Consider the following 18721-nt stretch of genomic DNA (forward strand, 5'->3'; position numbering starts at 1 on the left):
TCTTTTCAGGTTAGAGCACTAGGTAGAAGTGGTTTGGATGAGCAAGAAAAACACTGACTTCACTGTAGTTGTGATACTGATCTTGCCCAGTCTTCCTGCTTCTATGAGGACAGTGACCACCTACAAAATCGATGACTATGGGGCAACAATAAAAGTGTCAAAAACCCAATGTTTTTGAAGCTTACCAATCTTCAGTGAAGTCCCCAGGTTCAGTAAAACACTACTAGAACAAGGACAAATGTTACACAGGCTACTCTATCTATACATGTCAACCACTTCAGTTCCTGACAGTTATTTTCTGGTTACTATGTGTAACTGATTCTCAGCTCTGGGACTGCTGCTGCTTTTCTTTCCTACCTCAATTACAATATAGACAGCCATCTCTTTTGCACTCAGCAATTTTACCGTGAAATTAACATCAGTTTCTGGGATGTTAACAGAGTGCCTCAAATCCATGGTTTAAGACACGTCATATCACACCCTGCCCACCCTGTTTAGGAACACTGCCTTTCACACCACGTACTTTGGACTCAAAAGTTTCATCTGCCTTTCAGACAGTACAGCACGCTGCAAACTCACATCATTGCTAGTTCAACAGAACTGCTTCCAGGAACAGAATAAGCCACAATATGAGGCAAAAGGATAGATGTGCTTATCGGCCATGTCCACCACGTTTTACTGACGATTGCAGCTTAGTGATCAGCACGGTTTAGGTCTGTGAGAAAGACAAAGGGAAACAGAAGGGTTTTGCCCATCCTGTCATCAGGCATTGGGACCGAATCTGACCATGTGACTTCCAACGCGGGAGTGAGCTGCCTGCTGACCGCGCTCCGCTCCTCACGGGACCTTCCGCTCGTCGCTGAGCCGGCCAGAGCTACAACGCCGCAGCGAGGGCGGCTGTCGCCTTTCCGCCGCGGCCCATGCCGCCGGCCCGAGCCCGTCAAGCCCCACGGCGCGGCCGCCAGCGCTCCGGGGAACCCGGGCAACAGCCCGCGGCGCAGCTGGCCCCGGGCACCGCCCCTCCACCCGCTCCCAGGGAAGCCGCCGCAGCGAGGCGGGAACGGCCGCCAGCTCCTGATGCGGGGCTGGCGGGGGAGCGCCGGGCGCACGGACAGCGGCGTCCGCTGCCGGCTCCCAGGCCGCTACCCGAGGGGTCAACCCGCCCCGCCGCAAGCCACTGCCTCCCGTCTAAAGGGGGGCGCGGCCGACGGGGTCGGTGCAGCCAGCGCCCTCTGCATCCCCCGGAACGGCGGAGGACGAGGGGGCTCGGAGCGGCGCCGGGAAGAAACCGCCTCACCTGCGCGCGACACCGCCGCGCGTGGCGCCGCCTGTGCCCCCGCGTCCCATTGAGGAGCCGCTGCCACCGCCTGCCAGCACGCGGGCCGCCCCGCCCTACGGCGGCACGCCCCCACCCTGCCTCCCGCCACTTCCGGGAGCGCCACATAAGTCTCGGGGCTCAAAGGCCGCCGTTACAGCTAACTGTCCGGGAAAAGCAAAGTCAGTGGGGTTGCAGACCCTGGGACAGGTCGTGCTGATACCTCTGCTGGAGCAGGTGCGTGCCCAGAGGCCGAGCAGCTTTCCGCGGCGCCCGACGTGCCAACGACCTCACCGCGCAACTGAAAGGAGGGGGTGTGGGGATCAACGGCGGGGTTGGGGGCGGGGGGGGGGGGGGGAGGGGGGGAAGGAAAAAGATCGCGTCGACGTCACTTCGCGCCTGCGTGAGACTTGCATCGCTGACCTGCGCGCTGCGTGGGGCGAGTCGGCACTACTGCTCCCAGCATGCACTGCGCCGGCAGGGTGCTGCAGTAGGCTGCTACGGACTGGCGATTTGCATGCTGGGGATCGTAGTCTGGGCCGCGAGTGGGAACAGGGTGTGGTCTTGGCCTTGTGGCGTTGCCGCACTGGGGGGTGCTGAGGGCGGGCAGGACTGATTCCCTGGAGGAAACGCTTCTGGGAGGTACGACTGGCGCTACCAAGGGCGATAAATCTCGGCTTAGCCTCCTTACCTTAACGGCACCAGTGGCCCTGGCCATTTTCCTGTCTTGCATGGCTGTGCTCACTTGCCTCTCCTGTTCTCGTGTGGTGGTTGCAGTAAATGATTAAGAGGCATTTGCAAGGTGGTGGTCAGGGGTTAGGGTAGTGACTTAGTTTACTTGTCCGTGCCTCAGAAGTGGCACTGTTGTCATCTGCAGTGCAAATTCCATCATATACCACGGCCTGTGTGCGACCTGACAGTGCCAACAGCCTGTTAAATGGTCATGCTTGGAGAAATTAGGGTGTTCTGAAATCACAGTATCACAGTATGTTTGGGATTGGAAGGGACCTCAAAAGATCATCTAGTCCAATCCCCCTGCTGGAGCAGGAACGCCTAAGTGAGGTCGCACAGGAACATGTCCAGGCGCGTTTTGAATGTCTCCAGAGAAGGAGACTCCACAACCTCCCTGAGCAGCCTGTTCCAGTGCTCTGTCACCCTTACTGAGAATAAGTTTTTTCTCAAGTTTAAGTGGAACCTCTTGTGTTCCAGCTTGATCCCATTACCCCTTGTCCTATCATTGTTTGCCACTGAGAAGAGCCTGGCTCCATCCTCATGGCACTCACCCTTTATATATTTATAAACATTAATAAGGTCAATCCTCAGTCTCCTCTTCTCCAAACTAAAGAGACCCAGCTTCCTTAGCCTTTCTTCTTAGCCTTAGCTCCACTCCCTTAATCATCTTCGTTGCCCTACGCTGGACCCTCTCCAGCAGTTCCCTGTCCTTCTTGAACTGAGGGGCCCAGAACTGGACACAATATTCCAGGTGTGGTCTCATCAGGGAAAAGTAGAGGGGAAGGAGGACCTCTCTCGATCTACTAACAATTCCCCTTGTAATACACCCCAGGATGCCATTGGCCTTCCTGGCCACGAGGGCACAGTGCTGGCTCATGGTCATCCTGTTGTCCACCAGGACCCCCAGGTCCCTTTCCCCTGCACTGCTCTCTAATATGTAATTTCCCAACCTATACTGGAACCTGGGGTTGTTCCTGCCCAGATGCAGGACTCTACACTTTCCCTTGTTAAATTTCATCAGGTTATTCCCTGCCCAACTCTCCAGCCTGTCCAGGTCCCACTGGATAGCAGCACAGCCTTCTGGCATGTCAGCCACTCCTCCCAGCTTAGTGTCATCAGCAAACTTGCTGATAGTACACTCTGTTCCCTCGTCCAAATTGTTAATGAATCTATTGAATAATATTGGCCCCAGTACTGACCCCTGAGGCACTCCACTAGATACTGGCCTCCAACTAGACTCTGCCCCATTGACTACCACTCTCTGGCTTCTCTCCTTAAGCCAGTTTGCAATCCACCTCACTACTCTATTGTCCAGACCACACCTCCTCAACTTAGCTGTGAGGATGCTGTGGGAGACTGTGTCAAAGGCTTTACTGAAGTCAAGGTAGACCACATCCACCGCTCTGACATCATCCATCCACCTTGTTACATTCCCATAAAAGGCTATGAGGTTGGTCAAGCATGACTTACCCTTGATAAAGCCATGCTGACTGCCCCTAATAACCCTCTTATCCTTGATATGCCTTGAGATGGCACCAAGGATAAGCTGTTCCATTACTTTCCCAGGGACAGAGGTGAGGCTGACCGGTCTATAATTACCCGGGTCCTCCTTCTTGCCCTTTTTGAAGACTGGAGTGACATTTGCTTTCCTCCAATCCTCGGGCACCTCCCCCGTTTCCCAAGACTTGGCAAAGATGATGGAGAGCGGTCTAGCAATGACTTCAGCCAGCTCCCTCAGCACCCGCGGATGCATCCCATCTGGACCCATGGATTTATGGATGTCCAGACTATTTAATTGCTCCCTAACCCAGTCCTCATCGACTGAAGCAAACTCCTCCATTGACCTGGCTTCATCTGGGGTCTCAGGGGTACAGGGCTCCCCAGGACAGCCTCCGGCAGAGTAGACAGAGACAAGGAAGGCATTCAGTAATTCTGCCTTCTCTGTATCTTCTGCCACCAGGGCACCCACCCCATTCATCAGTGGGCCTACATCGCCTCTGGTTTTAGTTTTATCTGCTACGTATTTGAAAAAGTTCTTTTTGCTGTCCTTGACCCCTCTCGCCAGCTGTAATTCTAAGGAGGCCTTGGCTATCCTAGCTGCCTTCCTACATCCTCTAACAGCAGCCTTATATTCTTCCCAAGTGGCCAGCCCCTGCTTCCATGACCTGTAAACTCTCCTCTTCTGCTTGAGTATACCCAACAGATCCCTATTCAACCACGCAGGCCCCCTGGCTCCCTTCCTTGACTTCCTTCGTGTGGGGCTGCTCTGATCCTGAGCGTGGAAGAAGCAATCTCTGAAAGCAATCCAGCTATCGTGGGCCCCTTTTCCTTCAAGCAGTCTTGCCCATGGGATTTCCCCCAGCAATTGCTTGAAAAGGCCAAAGTTAGCCCTGCTAAAGTCCAGGGTTGCAATTGTACTTGCTATTCTGTTCCTGCCACACAAGATGGTGAACTCCACCATCTTGTGGTCACTGCAACCCAGGCAGCCCTCAACCTTTATTGCTTCGACCAGACCCTCCTTGTTAGTGAGGATGAGATCCAGCAGTGCACCTCTCCTAGTCGGCTCCTCCACCATCTGCATGAGGAAGTTATCAGTGCACTGAAGGAATCTCCTGGACTGTGGCTGGCTGGCTGAATGGTCCTTCCCGCAAACATTGCGAAAGTTAAAATCACCCACAACAACCAGGGCCTGTGACTGTGAGGCCACCCTCAACTGCCCATAGAAGGCCTCATCAACTTCCTCAGCCTGATCTGGTGGCCTGTAATAGATGCCCACAACAGTGTCACCCCTGCCAGCCTGCCCCTTGATCCTGACCCATACATACACTCTCAACTCACTCGTCATCCACTCCTGGGCAGAATTTAGTACGTTGGCTGGCCTGTCTTTCCTGAAAAGGGCATAGCCATCCATGACCACATTCCAGTCATGTGAACTGTCCCACCATGTTTCTGTAATTGCCACCAGATCATAATCTCCCAACCGAACACAGGATTCTAACTCCTCCTGCTTATTCCCCATGCTGCGCGCATTGGTGTACAGGCATTTCAGGGAGCGAGCTGAGCACACCAATTTCTCCCTGGGGGCATAGGAGGCCACCCGGTCCTCATCAGTTTTAGAATGCTGCCCCACTGGGACAAGCCCAGCTACAACCCCGTCCCGCTTCGAGCCTAGTTTAAAGCTTTCCAAATGAGCCCAGCTAATTCCTGCCCCAGCATCCTTTTGCCCCTGCGAGATAAACCTTTCCCGCGTGACACTGTCTGGACTGGTGTCTTATAAAACCAACCATTATAAAAAGATCCAAAGCCCTGCCTGTAGCACCAGTCTTGGAGCCAACCATTTAGAGACTGAGTTTTCCTATTCCATCCCACCCCACATCGTCACCTGAAGATGGAAGGAGTGAAGAGAAGATGACTTGAGCCCCTGAGTCTTTCACCATCCTTCCCAAGACCTTGAAATTGTTCTTCATTCCCCTCAGACTATGGGAAGCAGCTTCCTCCCCATCTGTCTGGAAGACCAGCAGCGGGTAGTAGTCTGTCAGGTGCACCAGTTTGGGGAGCTCTCTAGCAATATGCTTGATCCGGGCTCCAGGTAGACTACAAACTTCCCTAAGATGAGGGTCAACTCTGCATATTGGGCCCTCTGTTCCTTTCAGAAGGGAATTTCCTATTACAATCACCCTTCTTTCTTTCTTATCAGAGGCAGTCTTCAGTTGTGAAGTCAACCGCGTCTTCCTCTGTGATCTTGTAGGCAGGCTTGGCACCACCTCCTCAACTACCTCTTCTTCAAGATCCAGGGCCTCAAACCTATTACGGAGGGGCACCTGGGGAGACATAGCAGGCAGGGAGGGGGGCTGCCTGTGACGCCGAACTGGAATACGCTTCCAACCCTTGTTGTCTTTTAGGTCCCCCACCTCTGCCCGACAGCAACAAATGGCAGGGACCTCTGTCAAAATTGTCTCATAAGCCAGGAAGGAGTGTAGGTGAATGTGTCCATCTAAATACAGGTTCCGGGAAGCACTTTGGTTAGAAAAAGCTCTATGGGGCGTTCCTGTTTCTGGTAGGAAGAATTACAGGTAGAGGCAGGGGAAGTACTTGAAAGCTGGACCAAAAAGACAGTTTGGCAGTTAGGATTGGAGGTTTGTTTTGTTTTGTTTTCATTTTTTTTTTTGTGTGGTTGGTTGGTGGTTGGTTGTTTTTGGCAGAGAGTGGTGATGAAACAGGCATAAAAAGCAAAATAGTTAAATTTAACCAGGTATGACTGTTTTAGCTAAGACACTAAAGCAGAAGGAGTCTGGGTATATGAAAGTTTCATTGTCTGTGCCTAAATACTTCACTTGACTGTAAAGAACCGTTTTCTTTTTCAGCTTCAAAAGTATTAAGGATTGATTACTGATTCTAAAAGTCTTTGATTTTTAAAGGCTACCAGGTACATTATGAGTATTGATAGAGATAACATGAATTATCTGAAGTAATATGTTTTATTCTAAATAAGAAAACAAGAAGATTTTATTATTTATTATTTTCAGTGTACCTTCCCCCCCCACCCCATTCTCCAAGATTAGGCCAAAGTATTTTAGGTATTAAGGAAAAAACGAGCATGGACACAGGAAACTAAATATCTAGGAAGGAAGCTCATTTAATGGTGTCCTCTTAGTCAGCAATCCAACAGACTTAACAGTTTGCTGGATCAGGATCCTACTAAATACATCAAATGTCTATGGGTACTACATAATGTATTCTTTCTTCATTGCCTTATGTACGGTCTTACAAACTTTTACAGTAGAAAACAATATTGCAGGAATAAGGATAGAATTTCTGTTTAGCTAAAGCAAAAGGTGCCATCCCGGTCAGATGTATCTTATTGCTATGCAACTCCATTTTGTTAGACCCAGTAAGCATGAGCTACATAGAGAATATTAATTGTTTAAGGCAAGAGTTTCATGAACAAAAAGAACTAGAAGAATATTGTTCTGGAACATCTTTTCTTGCAGTGTATGAAAGTCTGTGTCAAGCCAAAATGGTCCATCATCCTGGTAGTTAAGTGATAAATCATAAGTGACTGGTTTTGACTTCCAACCATGCTTGGGTAACTGCAGGACTGGCCTTGAGAAGGCCCTGAATGAAGCCTGAATGCATGCTTCTGGCAGATAGGATATTTCAATTGCTCTTCACCAGTACTCTTTTACTGTCAGAAATGCTAGCTAATTGACTTCTTTTAAACAGAAACACAAATTTTGTCATGGTAGTTTCACCTTCCTTAGTTATCCAACCAGATGTAAACTTAAAAGAAACTGCTGCGCCAGTCAAGATAATTAGAAACATTACTCTGTTTTGGCTCTACTTCTTCCCTATTCTGAAACACCCTCTTTCCTTGCAGACAGGATTGTAGTGGTGAAAAGCTTATCTGTGCTAGTTCTCTCAGGTATGAGAATTTGACTTTAAATGGTTTATGTTGTATGCCAAGACACTTGGCTGTTTTTGAAAGCCAGCTCTAGGTTATACAAAATGAAGTACTCAGTGAGGCAAAGGTCTTGTCACTGTTTGAAAATGAAGTTCCTGGCATGCATTTCATGTTGATAACACAGCGATGTTTAGGCCAGCTGTGTGTGTAGTCTATGATATTCTGTAAATAACATACAACATTTTATTTTGTGGGAGAAACAGAGTGAATAAAAACGGGCATAATCACTCTTCAGAGCTCTTTACCTTCTTGCTACCACCAGTGTAGTAATGGTAGGTGAAAATCTATATATTGAAAAATAAACATCATGACTTAGATGTTTAGCTTTCAAATAGCATCAAATATACTGAGATAACATGGATTCCAGAGTGACTGGATGCTGTCACTTTCCCAGTAATTATATGCCTCTTAGGTGATAGGTCATGCAAACAGATTACTCTTTTTAACAGGCTGTGTGTTGTCACATTGTCTAGTCTTTGGATGCTGGCAGCAGAAGGAAGAAATTTGCTTAATGCTGTGGATGACCAGCATTCATTAGGAAATTATGACATGGCAGACCCCAAGGTTGATCCTGCTCTTGTAGTCATCAATTAGAGCAGAATCAAAGTGCTGTTTTTTAATACATCTTCACTGCCGCTGGAGCACATTTGGAAAAAAAAAAAAAATCACTGAAATCACATAGAGCCTGCATGAATATTTCTGCTTTTAATTAATTGCTAATTATTTTGATTGTATTCTTGCTAGACCTAAACTGTTCCTTTACCGATGGTGCATTTTATTAATGACATTTTAGTTTATTAATGTGATCAGGGAAGTCAGACCATGTCAGGGAATGAATTGTTACCTTGCATGCGGAGCCTGGTTTGGAACTTCAGGATCTCATTGTCAGATGAATTAATGAACAAAATACATTTCTGTCAGTTTCTGTCTGGGGAGTTGTTTTTTTCCTGTTTGTCTCTGTGTGTGTTGGTCTGTTTTTTTTTTTCCAATTACGGTGGCTTTTTGGACACATCTGATCTCCAGCACACCTGCATTTGAGAGGTATCCAAATGTTTAAGAATGAGACGAGCAATTTCTTTCTCTCTGCACCTCATCCAATGAATATAGTGGAAGTCTCCGTTGTTTGGAAGTTTTAAAATACAGGCTGACAAAAACAACTTTGCATAGAACAAAAGTAATGTGTCAAGCAGTGTTCCTTATTGCTTGAGTTGATAGCATGAAGATACTGAGAGTAGTGCAGTGGATGCTGTGATCTCCTCTTAAATGCTATGTTATTGGGATAACTCTGAACTACAAGAAACCAGTAAAAAGTGAAGATGTGCTCCTCTGGCAGTTGGTCCATCTAACAAATACTGTGCATTTTGTTCAGGTTAGCAATGGTCCGTAGTGGAAAAAATGGTGGGCTCCATCTGAAGCAGATTGCATACTACAAGCGAACAGGAGAGTATCATCCAACAACATTATCAAGTGAAAGAAGTGGAATCAGGAGAGCAGCAAAAAAATTTGTTTTCAAAGGTAAAATTATTCTTTCAAAGTACTCTGAAAATAGTTTTTTAGGTGAAGATTTGCTGATACAAAAAAAAAAAAGTTGGATCTTGGGCTGCAGCGTACAGTGATTTTAATATATATTCTCTATGAAACAATCACTCTGCTTAACCCTTGTGAATATATAACGGAATGCTTACAGAATAGAAACTCAATCTGCTTTAGTGCTTTTCAGAAGATACTGGGGAAATATGTAGCCATTGCAATCCATAATGTAGAGGACTACAGAAAGTGAAATCCAGGTGTTTAGCTGTAGACAAGGAATGCTCGGTCCAGTCTGGAGGATGCTGTGTTTCTCTGGGCAGAAGTGCAAGGATGGCTTTGCCATCTGTCATCTTACAGCCTCCTGGCCCTTCCGAGCTTTATTGCATCCCTGCGAGGACATATATTAGTCTTTGTAGTCTGCTGTGTTCTGTCAATCCTATCATATCTGCCAAGTTTATGTAGAGAGAAGGCAGAGAGGAGTTAAAGCTGTGAATCGTAACATCAGGTTGCTGGCAGGCAGGCAGTAAGTATCGTTACACTTTTTACCACCCTTTCCTGCCTCCAGCATTAGCTTGTGTTTCAGTCAGAATTCCTGTAGGAATATTTGCATTCTGACTTGCATTTGTAATGCCTCATGTCCAGATTAATAAGTATAGGTGAGCAACTGGCTATTTGGAGGAAATATTAAAAGTATTTTTAAACAAAAAACTACATTAATACAGAGGTGAATTCAAGTTAATTCAAGGAATTCTGTACTGAATCATGCCCAGTAACTTAGTGAATTAAACAAAAGACAAAGCACTTGCATGTAATTTGCTGGTATTTGTTTTCTTTCAGAAAATAAATTGTTCTATATTGGAAAAGACAGAAAACAAATGCGTCTGGTAATTGTTTCGGATGAAGAGAAGAAAAAGGTGCTTGAGAGATGCCACGAAAATGCTGCTGGCACTCATCATGGCATATCAAGGACACTGACTTTAGTGGAATCTAGTTACTACTGGACCTCTGTAACAAACGATGTCAAACAGTGGGTATGGTCTCATAGCAACAGGATTTTTTTTATGTAGTCTGTTACAAACGTTGTGTAGTCATACGACTTTGATAAAGCAAACACCCATATTGCTTCACAGTGAGGAAATGTAGCCTAAAATCAAACTTCTAATGGTCCTCTTGCTATAGCATAGTGTTTCCTTTTTTCTTTTATTACTGAGCATGGGGCTTGCATGTTTTATGTTACCCAGTGATGGGGAGCCATACTGCTTTTAAGTATGCAGAGCAAATCTGGTCTTTGAGAGGATTTCTCTTGCAAGGAGTCTTACATATCTTTGCTAGGATACAGTGTACCATCCCAAGGATATGTGGCCAGAGTGGCTGCTGGCAGATCAGAATATGAAGATGGTGCCACTGTCTTACAATTAGGCATGTTCAGGACCTGGTTAAACAAAGAACTGCTTGAGAAAGTTCCTTCTCCTCCTTTGCCCAAAGATACATGGACATGATGCCCAGGCAGAATGCCTCCTGTGTGGTCAAATTACTGTTGCTGTCAGCTTGCTGTATCACCTGAATGCTTCACATTCATGTGCAACTGTAACATGAACTGAAAATGAGTCTTTGTTTTCAATTCAGACTTGGACAAAGGGGCTCTGTCCTGTAGATAAAGCCGATCCATGTTATACATGGAAGATCGTGTATTTTGCCAGTGTTTTTTGGCCACCACATACACAGTAGAACTAAAAGGGGCATGACTGGGACTTTGTTGATCCCAGCTGCTTCATACTTCCTTTAGTATTTACAGATGGTAATGGATATTCAGATTTATACTGTGGACTTGAAGGAGCACAGTGTTTTTGGGATAAGGAGAGTTTGGCTGTGAATTCCTGCACATTGTTGGCCTTCACTGTTATTTGTTTTAGTTTTGTATTTATACTGGAGGTGGAAAATCTAAGGGTAAAAAAAATGATAAAAAGATGATAAAATGAATTTGTTTAGCATTGCCTGGTCTGACCTAACTTAAAAGTGGAACAGTGGAGATTTATGATCCTGCCAGTTGCCTTAAACCTTTACTATTGCTTTTTTTTTTTTATAGTATCTTCCCTGATTTTTTGCACTAGGTGTATGCTTGCCAGCATTGCCAAGTGGCAAAGAATACAACCACCACAGCACCCAAAACATACACTGTCAAAGCAGAGGAGCCATGGACAGCAGTCGCTATACAACTAATGGGACCTTTTAGTGTTACCAACAGAAGCCACAAGTACATCATAATTATGATAGATTTGTTTACAAGGTGGGCTGTTATCTTGCCACTGCATGACACTTCAGCAGCTGAAATTGCTAAAGCAATTGTAAAGGTGTTTTTCTTATATGGGCCACCTCAAAAGATGCCTATTGGTCAAGGGAAGGAGCTTGTTAATCAGGTAAGTCTTTATGTGGTTTCTTTGTTTTCAAGAAAAAAAAAATCTGTATTAAATTTGAATTTTCGAACATTCTTGAAAAAGACTGTAAATATTTTTTTCTTCAGTTAAAAAAAAAAGCATATACAGAAGGACAAGCCAATTGTTTGCAGTTTTAACTTTAATTGCAGCATTTCCTAGGGTTTTATTATTTGAATAAAGAACAAAGCAAAATGATTTCCTGTGCTGGCACAGGCTTCCATGTTCCAACATGCTGTATTTCATTCATCCATATTGCCTAGTATAGCAGATAGCTGAAGGTATTTTTGACATTGGCCTGTAGTGCTTGTGAAGAACTTTGCACACTTTGATCCCCTTATAGATTATGAAGTCATGAGACTATGATACAGAGGAAATGCCAAATTGAGTCAGTGGCAGAAATGTGTTCAGAACTATCAGTTACTGGCTCCTAAGCCATACCGATTCCTTTAGCTCTCACTCCCAACTCTGGACTGTTTGGCAGCAATATGTATATAAGACTTTTGCTTAATCACCATCATATCAACAAAAAGGACAGAAAACTGAATTTGTTTACTTGAACTGTGATACAGAAGAGTATTCACCTTCAGTAAATGTGTACTTTTTTTTTTTTTTCTTTTGAAGATTAATGAAGAAGTGTTTGCACTGTTTGGAATGAAACAAATTGTATTGTCTTATCCTCAGACAGATGATGTAAATGTAAGAACATGCAAGACAATAAAATCTTTCCTTAACAAATACTGCGCTGACCATCAACGTGATTGGGATGAACATTTGTCTGCTATTGCCTATGCTTTCAATTTGACAAATTTGGTATGTGAAGGTTCTTCCTCTTTGGACTGAAGTCCCTCAAAATGTCTGCAAAGCTGTATGCTAAATTTGCTTGCTTTTTGCTCTCCATTTAAATAGGAGCCAGATCAAAACACCCCATATTTCCAAATGTTTAATCGTAACCCACATGTTCTTGAGCCAATGAATATATGTGTGGAAGGAGAATGCAGTATGTTTGCAGAAATATTTGAAGCAACTAAAAAAGTCAGTGAAGCAATGGAAGAAGAGAAAACCTCAGATAGCCAGGTAAATGTTGTATATTCAAATTTTACTAGTAAGAAGGTTGAAGATAAAAAAGGTGAAAAGGCTTGGAGTGTAAAATACAAGCTTTTAAAATAATGTGAGCTTTTGTATGTTTGGAGGGGGAAGTGTTTTGTTTGTTTTTTTCCTTCACCTGTGATCCCTAGATTTCAGTGTACCAATTCTCAGGTTACTTCCTCCAAAAACACATTAAGAGAGACCTATTGCCAAGAGATATGTATCTGACTGAAAGGGCTACGTACCTAAAGAAGCTGAAAACCATTGCCTATGGACTAATGATTTCTGAAGATTATTACTTCAGAGCTCTGCAGCCCTACGTATTGTGGATTACACACATCCAGCAACACTTAATGTTATGCTTCTGCAATATTAACCGATGTTATGAAAACACGTTATTACTTCTGGGAAAATAAAATATAATTCCTATGTATCTTTTTGCAGGTGGAGAAAAGCATTTCAGATGAACAAAAAATCGGAAGCAAAATCACTGTCAAAAGGAAGCCAAAGCAGTTAAATACCCTCCGACTAAAAGTTGGTCATGAAGTCCTCAGGCAAAGAAAAAACTGGTGGAGAGATGGTCGTTTCCAGTCAGAATGGGTTGGTCCTTGTATTATAGATTATATCACAGATAATGGCTGTGCAATATTAAGAGATGCCACAGGATCAAGGTTGAAAAGACCCATTAAGATATCTCACCTCAAGCCGTACATAAGAGGGTCCAGTGAAAAAGGTACATGTTTGTGTGTGTTTTTTTTATATACACGTACATATATATATATATATATATGTATGTTTATATATTTTTTTAAACTTTTCTGTCATGCATTTGTGTTAGATTATCAGGGTGAACAAGTATCATTCACTCACCAGTGTGACTTAAACTAACACTAGGTAATGTAATAATTGCAGTTTTCAGTAAGGAGAACAGTTAAATGGCTTCAAACCTATGCGGAGCATGAAACGGCTAATGATTCATGTTTAAAGTCTGTTGAAAAATAGCTTCCATTGAAGTTGCTTCTAATCTGTGGTTTGGCCCTGTTCACGGTGGCTAGTGAAAACACACTAGAAGTATGATTAGGCTAAACTATATTCAAAGAGCATTTGGTGTCTGCGTTTCTGTTTGGTGTAGTTAGGAATTTTTTTTTTGCTTAATCTGACTAGTACAGATAGCAAATGTTTAGACTTTTTTTAACAACAAAAGACTGTCCTCTTAAAGCCTTAAAATAGAAAAACCACATCAGATAAATGATTTTTTGAGAGTTTATTTGAAGTTGTGCTACTGTTTCTTTTATGAGAGCAAATAAAATTGTCGTGCTCTCCAGTAGGGCTGCTAGAGATTAGGCCTGGATAATCAACCACCACTCTTGCTCTTACACATTCAGTGTGTCCTTTTGGAATGCTGCTGTGTTAATGAAACCGGCAGCTGTTTCTTTTCTGTTGATGTTGCTTTAAGTCCCTGCAGGCATTTTGAGGAAAATGAATGCTCAGTGTTTAGAAGGCTTCTATCATAGAGCAAGATGCTTTTTTGTCCAGGGTTCTTGAAAAATAGACCAGTTCCCACTCTATTGGTGTGTGTAGTTGAGCTTTAGTTCTTCAAAATGCAAAAACTGCATTGAGACAGTAATTTCATATGTCACCCTTTAAGCTGAGAAATTTGCAAAGCTGAAGCTAATTCTGGAATTTCATGTGAGAAGCTCATATTTATAGCAGTTGTCCACAGATTTTATACCCAAGACACTGATTTCATGCAATATCTCCAAGACACTACTTTTCACTGTTGGATGATCACTCCATGTCTTCCAGTTCCTGATTAAATTACTGATCCATAAGGAGGAAGTCATGTGCATGTCAAACATGCAAATGATCTCCAGCTGTTACAATGACTGAATTGTGTCACAGTATAAAGAGTTACATGTAGTTGTCTTTGTAGGATCAGAATCTAATATGTTCACCACTAAACACTGCAGAAGCAGTAGGTAGCAGAGTTAGTTTTTTCCCTTTCCAAGAAAGCGGCTAAACGTTAGTTGTCTGACACAGGCAAAAAATTATAGATCAGTTTGCTTACATATTTACATTATGTAGAGAATTAAACCAGACTTCGCCAAAATAATTGTCAGCCTTTATCAAACAGCCTAACAGTGATCAGGAAAGAGTATTATTTCAGTTGGATAAGAGCAGTGAAACCAGGACGTTAATTATATAGTGAATGACATCTTTTTTTGTCCATAAAGAAACATGTATCTTTGTAACAAAGGCCCTCTATTAGCAGAGGTGGACTTTTTTTTATTTGCAACTTTATTATATCTACTGTTGTGGCGTAACTGTGGTGGCTGTCCTACAAGTCTTGATGGCATAACTTTGGGTGGGAACAAAACACTTGCAGCATTTTCTGTGAAATAAATGTGGAGAAAATATATGTTTGAGGACATTGGTTGGCTTGCCTACCAACTTTTTGTTATGAAGTGTTTTGCTTACTTTGCTCCAAAAATCTGAAGTATATCTTGTATGTATCACACTTTAGATGTGTGAGTTTGGGAATTTTAAAGAGGAAAGGCAAAGCCTGAAAACTGAGCCCTCATTTTTTATGAGAGGAAAAAAAATCTTGCACAGGTAAGAACTGGCAATTGGAAGCATGGTACTTTTTCTTAACCTTTTGTAATGCTCTTGGTCTCAAGATAAATCCTGAGTCAGTGCATTGATAAAGCCCTTGGTACAGGCATCACAAATTCACAATCTGGGTGTACCTGTGTTGCTTGCTACCTGGGTGTCTTTACATCCAGGTAAAGGTTCGAGGACACCTTATGCATACATACATTTACGTATCTGAAGAAACTTTTTGCTTTTCTTGTTTGAGTGTAGTTTGGCTTAAATATTAAATTCAGGAGAATGCTTCTGGGTCCTGCGCTAAAATTATTCAGGAGTGCAAACAGGCAGAGTTAAGACATATTTGTTGAGAAATGTGGCCAGGAAAGTGCAGTTTTACGTCCACAGTAGCTCCCACCAAGGTCCTTCTTTGGACCTACATCATGAAAATGAATTTGTAGCTCCCTGTATAGAGATACTTATCTGTTGAACTCCTCTTCTGGTTTTACAGAACACTTAATTTCACAATAGGCTCCTCATGTGAACAAGAAGATAGGCCCTAGCTTTGTCTTCCAGAATGGACATAGTAGTGCCATGATGACAGTTACACTTCTAATTTGTCTGATCAGACTATTTTCATTTTATTTGAACTCATTTGGAAAAGTCAAACACTGTAACCATATATCAAATAAAAGAAAAAGCTCAATAGTACTATACAGTAGCAATCACCATTGTTGTCTTTAAATTCTATAAAACTGTGGGGTTTGTTTGTTTGTTTTTTTAGTTATTTTTTTAAATAATGTGTTTTGTTGCATTAAAATTTCTCAGGAAAAACTCAGAGTAGCCACATTTCTGTGTGTGTGCACAAAATGGAAGAATCTACATGTCCATCCATTTAAGGTATTAGCTCAGTAGGTGACTATGACAGATGTCAAGCTAATAATTGACTTAGCAAAGAAAAACTCTCAATGTGAAGCACTGCAAACTTTTTTTTTTGTGATGTAACACAATGCAGATAATATTTTATGCTCAGTGAAATTAGAAAACTCACATTATCACACAGCTGTCACTCAAGCATTCTTGTCCTGTTACACAAATTGTTTTGAAAAGTTAGCACCTCACTAACATTTTAAATATGGCTTTCATTAAACTAGAAAGATGTAATGTAGATGTAATCTAATGGCTACTTTTCTTTTACAGACAAACATTATTTTTTACAACGTGCAGTAATTGCTGACCATGACTATATTGGCTTATCTGGAAGATCCTACAGTCCAAGCCAACAAGACTCTATTGCTGAAGGGGAAATAAATGCTTACACAAAAGATGTCATGTCTGCTGTGCAAATGCCACCCGCAGCCTGCAAAGATCAAGAATCAACACATGGTAAACATCAGTGTAGGCTGGCAGAAGATGATTGCATTGAATCAAACACTGCAGAGCCAGCCCAATGGCCTTCACCTTGTTGGACACTTCAGACCAAGATAGAGGATACTTAAGCATAGTCTCATGTCACATTTAATTGCCAGTTTGAAGCTTCTGTGGCAGACTGAAAAAAATGTAGTATCTCCAAATTCCATGTTACAGCTTTATGAATATAAGAGTACTGCATGTGTCCACTGATTAATTTGTATGGACATTAAGAAGCAATGGCTCTGTTACCAAAAACATAGGTACAACCTAGTAAAAGCACATGTTCTACTACAGTATGACTTGACGAACATTGTAGGTGTCTAGTGGTTAGTTTATGTGGGTAGTAAGAAGAACTCCCTGGGTGACCAAAAGTACAGGCACAACCAGGTAAAAGCACAGGTTCTTATAATGCATTTGAATTTCAGGTTTTTTTGGTAGAATGGCAGTGTGGCTGTACCTTACTGTTATCCTCTCGGGACACAATGCATCATTTCACTGTAATGACCTTTTCATTAATCCTTAGATGACTCATTCCTAATGGGCAGAGACACTGTGGGATGAATATATTCTAAGCACCTTGATGTAAATTTTGCTTCTACTATAAAGAAGCTCATGTCCTCCTTTTCTGTTATAAACCGGTCTCTTATTCTTTCTGAGAAGCTGTAAAAAGTATGAATTTTACAGCTTTTAATTTCTAGCCTAGCAGAAAAGTTGCCAAAATCAAGCACATACAACGTTCTGCACATAAAACAATGAAGCCTTCAGCTGCTCCCCACTTATCAAAACTCTGCTAGAGTGAGCAATTTTAATTACAATCTGAAGAGCATGCAGCATTCATTTGTGCTTTTTTCATGAACAGCTGTTTTCCCTTAAGTTTACGTTTTCCCAGAGCTAATACAGGTTTGGAGATTTCTACTGGCAGTGGCCTAAGAAAGATGAAGCACTGGCGTTACTATTCTGTGAATTTCTTGAGCAAGTTGTTACTTGTCTGGTGTGAAGAGGAAGAAAACTAGCAGAAAACTGAATTTAGAAATTCAGCAACTTCTATCTGATACTGTGGAAGATTGCTTGTCTTTCTCTGAATGTGTATGTTCCCACTCTGCTGCTGAATGTCCTGTGTCTTAAAAAACAGGTTGAGAAAAATATTATTTATTATGAGTTTTCAGTTAATCTTGGGTAACAAGACGATCTGCAATGCTCATTTAACTACATACCTAATGTACAGTATGCCTTAGACGTCACAGGCCACAGCTGTGTAAGAAAAGAGCTGAGCACTGTGACAGGATCCTATCTTAAAATTTAAATGAAAATTTAAATGAAAGAATACTTAATACTCAGTATTTTGTGTATTCTGAAATCCAGTCCTACATTTATACTTTTTATCCACCAAGAAAGGGCATTTTAGAGGGCAGATGCTGGCTTGACAAGCTTCTCCTTTGTGCCAGCTGCACAGAGCGCTTAGAGATTAACAAGCTTTGTGTTGGCATTGACAAACATACACAAGCTGAGAAGCCTGTTTTTCTGTTAGCTGCTCTTAACTTCAAGCTGTGCTGTCCTCTGAAGACAGCTGACCTTTATATCAGTCTACTGCAGTCAAGGAAGTAAAGAAAGTGGGCTTGGTGAAATACATCTATCTTGTTTAAAAAAAATTATAGGAAATCCTGTTGAATTTGTTACAGCAGAAAATAAACACCAAACAAACCAAACACCACATGTAAATGTGACATAACCCATAACTATGAACAGTTGCCTTACTTTGATTTAAGATTTTTCCCCAGTAATGAGCACTGTGGTCAAATAGTATTTTTTCCCTGGAATAGCAGTTTAAAGACCATCTGTTTGGGTACTCTCTGCCATGGGCACTGAACGGTACATGTCATAGTGACATGGCACCCTAAATTGTTCCTATGCTAATGCTTAACAGAGGCCCAGTTTCTTTAAAACAACCCTTCTTCCTCTGTATGTAACTTTGTTTCTTCCACTAAAATTATTGACTAAAGTGGCATCTACTAGAATGGGTTTGTATATTCTGTACCTTGTGTCTGTGTATTCAATATATATATAAATGTTAGCATGGGAGATAAAATCAGAACATAAGGAAGATCTCTGCAAGATTCCTCTCTGCTTTGTTAGGTGCAAAATTAAAACAGTCCTTTTTATTTA

At 42.6% G+C, this 18721-nt stretch overlaps 2 protein-coding genes across 23 annotated transcripts in view; one reads left to right on the forward strand and one right to left on the reverse strand.

Annotated features, from left to right (window-relative positions):
• Positions 1–1665, reverse strand: part of PPIP5K2 (diphosphoinositol pentakisphosphate kinase 2) — a 61894-nt gene extending 60229 nt beyond the window's left edge. For 14 of the 21 annotated variants that reach the window (XR_010468858.1, XM_065045453.1, XM_065045449.1 and 11 more), the window contains exon 1: positions 1298–1422. The gene's annotated coding sequence lies outside the window, so the exon portion shown is untranslated. Of the gene's footprint in view, positions 1–579; positions 716–1297; positions 1423–1538 lie in introns of those variants that run through there. The other 7 variants (XM_065045454.1, XM_065045448.1, XM_065045445.1 and 4 more) reach the window with 4 other exon arrangements.
• GIN1 (gypsy retrotransposon integrase 1) lies at positions 1388–18721 on the forward strand. 2 transcript variants are annotated; one of them, XM_065045478.1, is made up of 8 exons: positions 1388–1552; positions 8878–9023; positions 9876–10069; positions 11150–11455; positions 12095–12283; positions 12380–12547; positions 13004–13292; positions 16346–18721. In XM_065045478.1, the coding sequence occupies exons 2-8, from the start codon at positions 8885–8887 to the stop codon at positions 16642–16644; spliced, it is 1584 nt and encodes a 527-aa protein (XP_064901550.1). In that variant the 5' UTR covers positions 1388–1552; positions 8878–8884; the 3' UTR covers positions 16645–18721. The 2 variants fall into 2 exon arrangements, with proteins under 2 accessions (XP_064901550.1, XP_064901551.1); XM_065045479.1 differs by having other exon boundaries at positions 12155–12283.

Source organism: Columba livia, chromosome Z (genome assembly GCF_036013475.1).
Source record: "Columba livia isolate bColLiv1 breed racing homer chromosome Z, bColLiv1.pat.W.v2, whole genome shotgun sequence".
In the NCBI taxonomy this organism is placed as follows: domain Eukaryota; kingdom Metazoa; phylum Chordata; class Aves; order Columbiformes; family Columbidae; genus Columba; species Columba livia.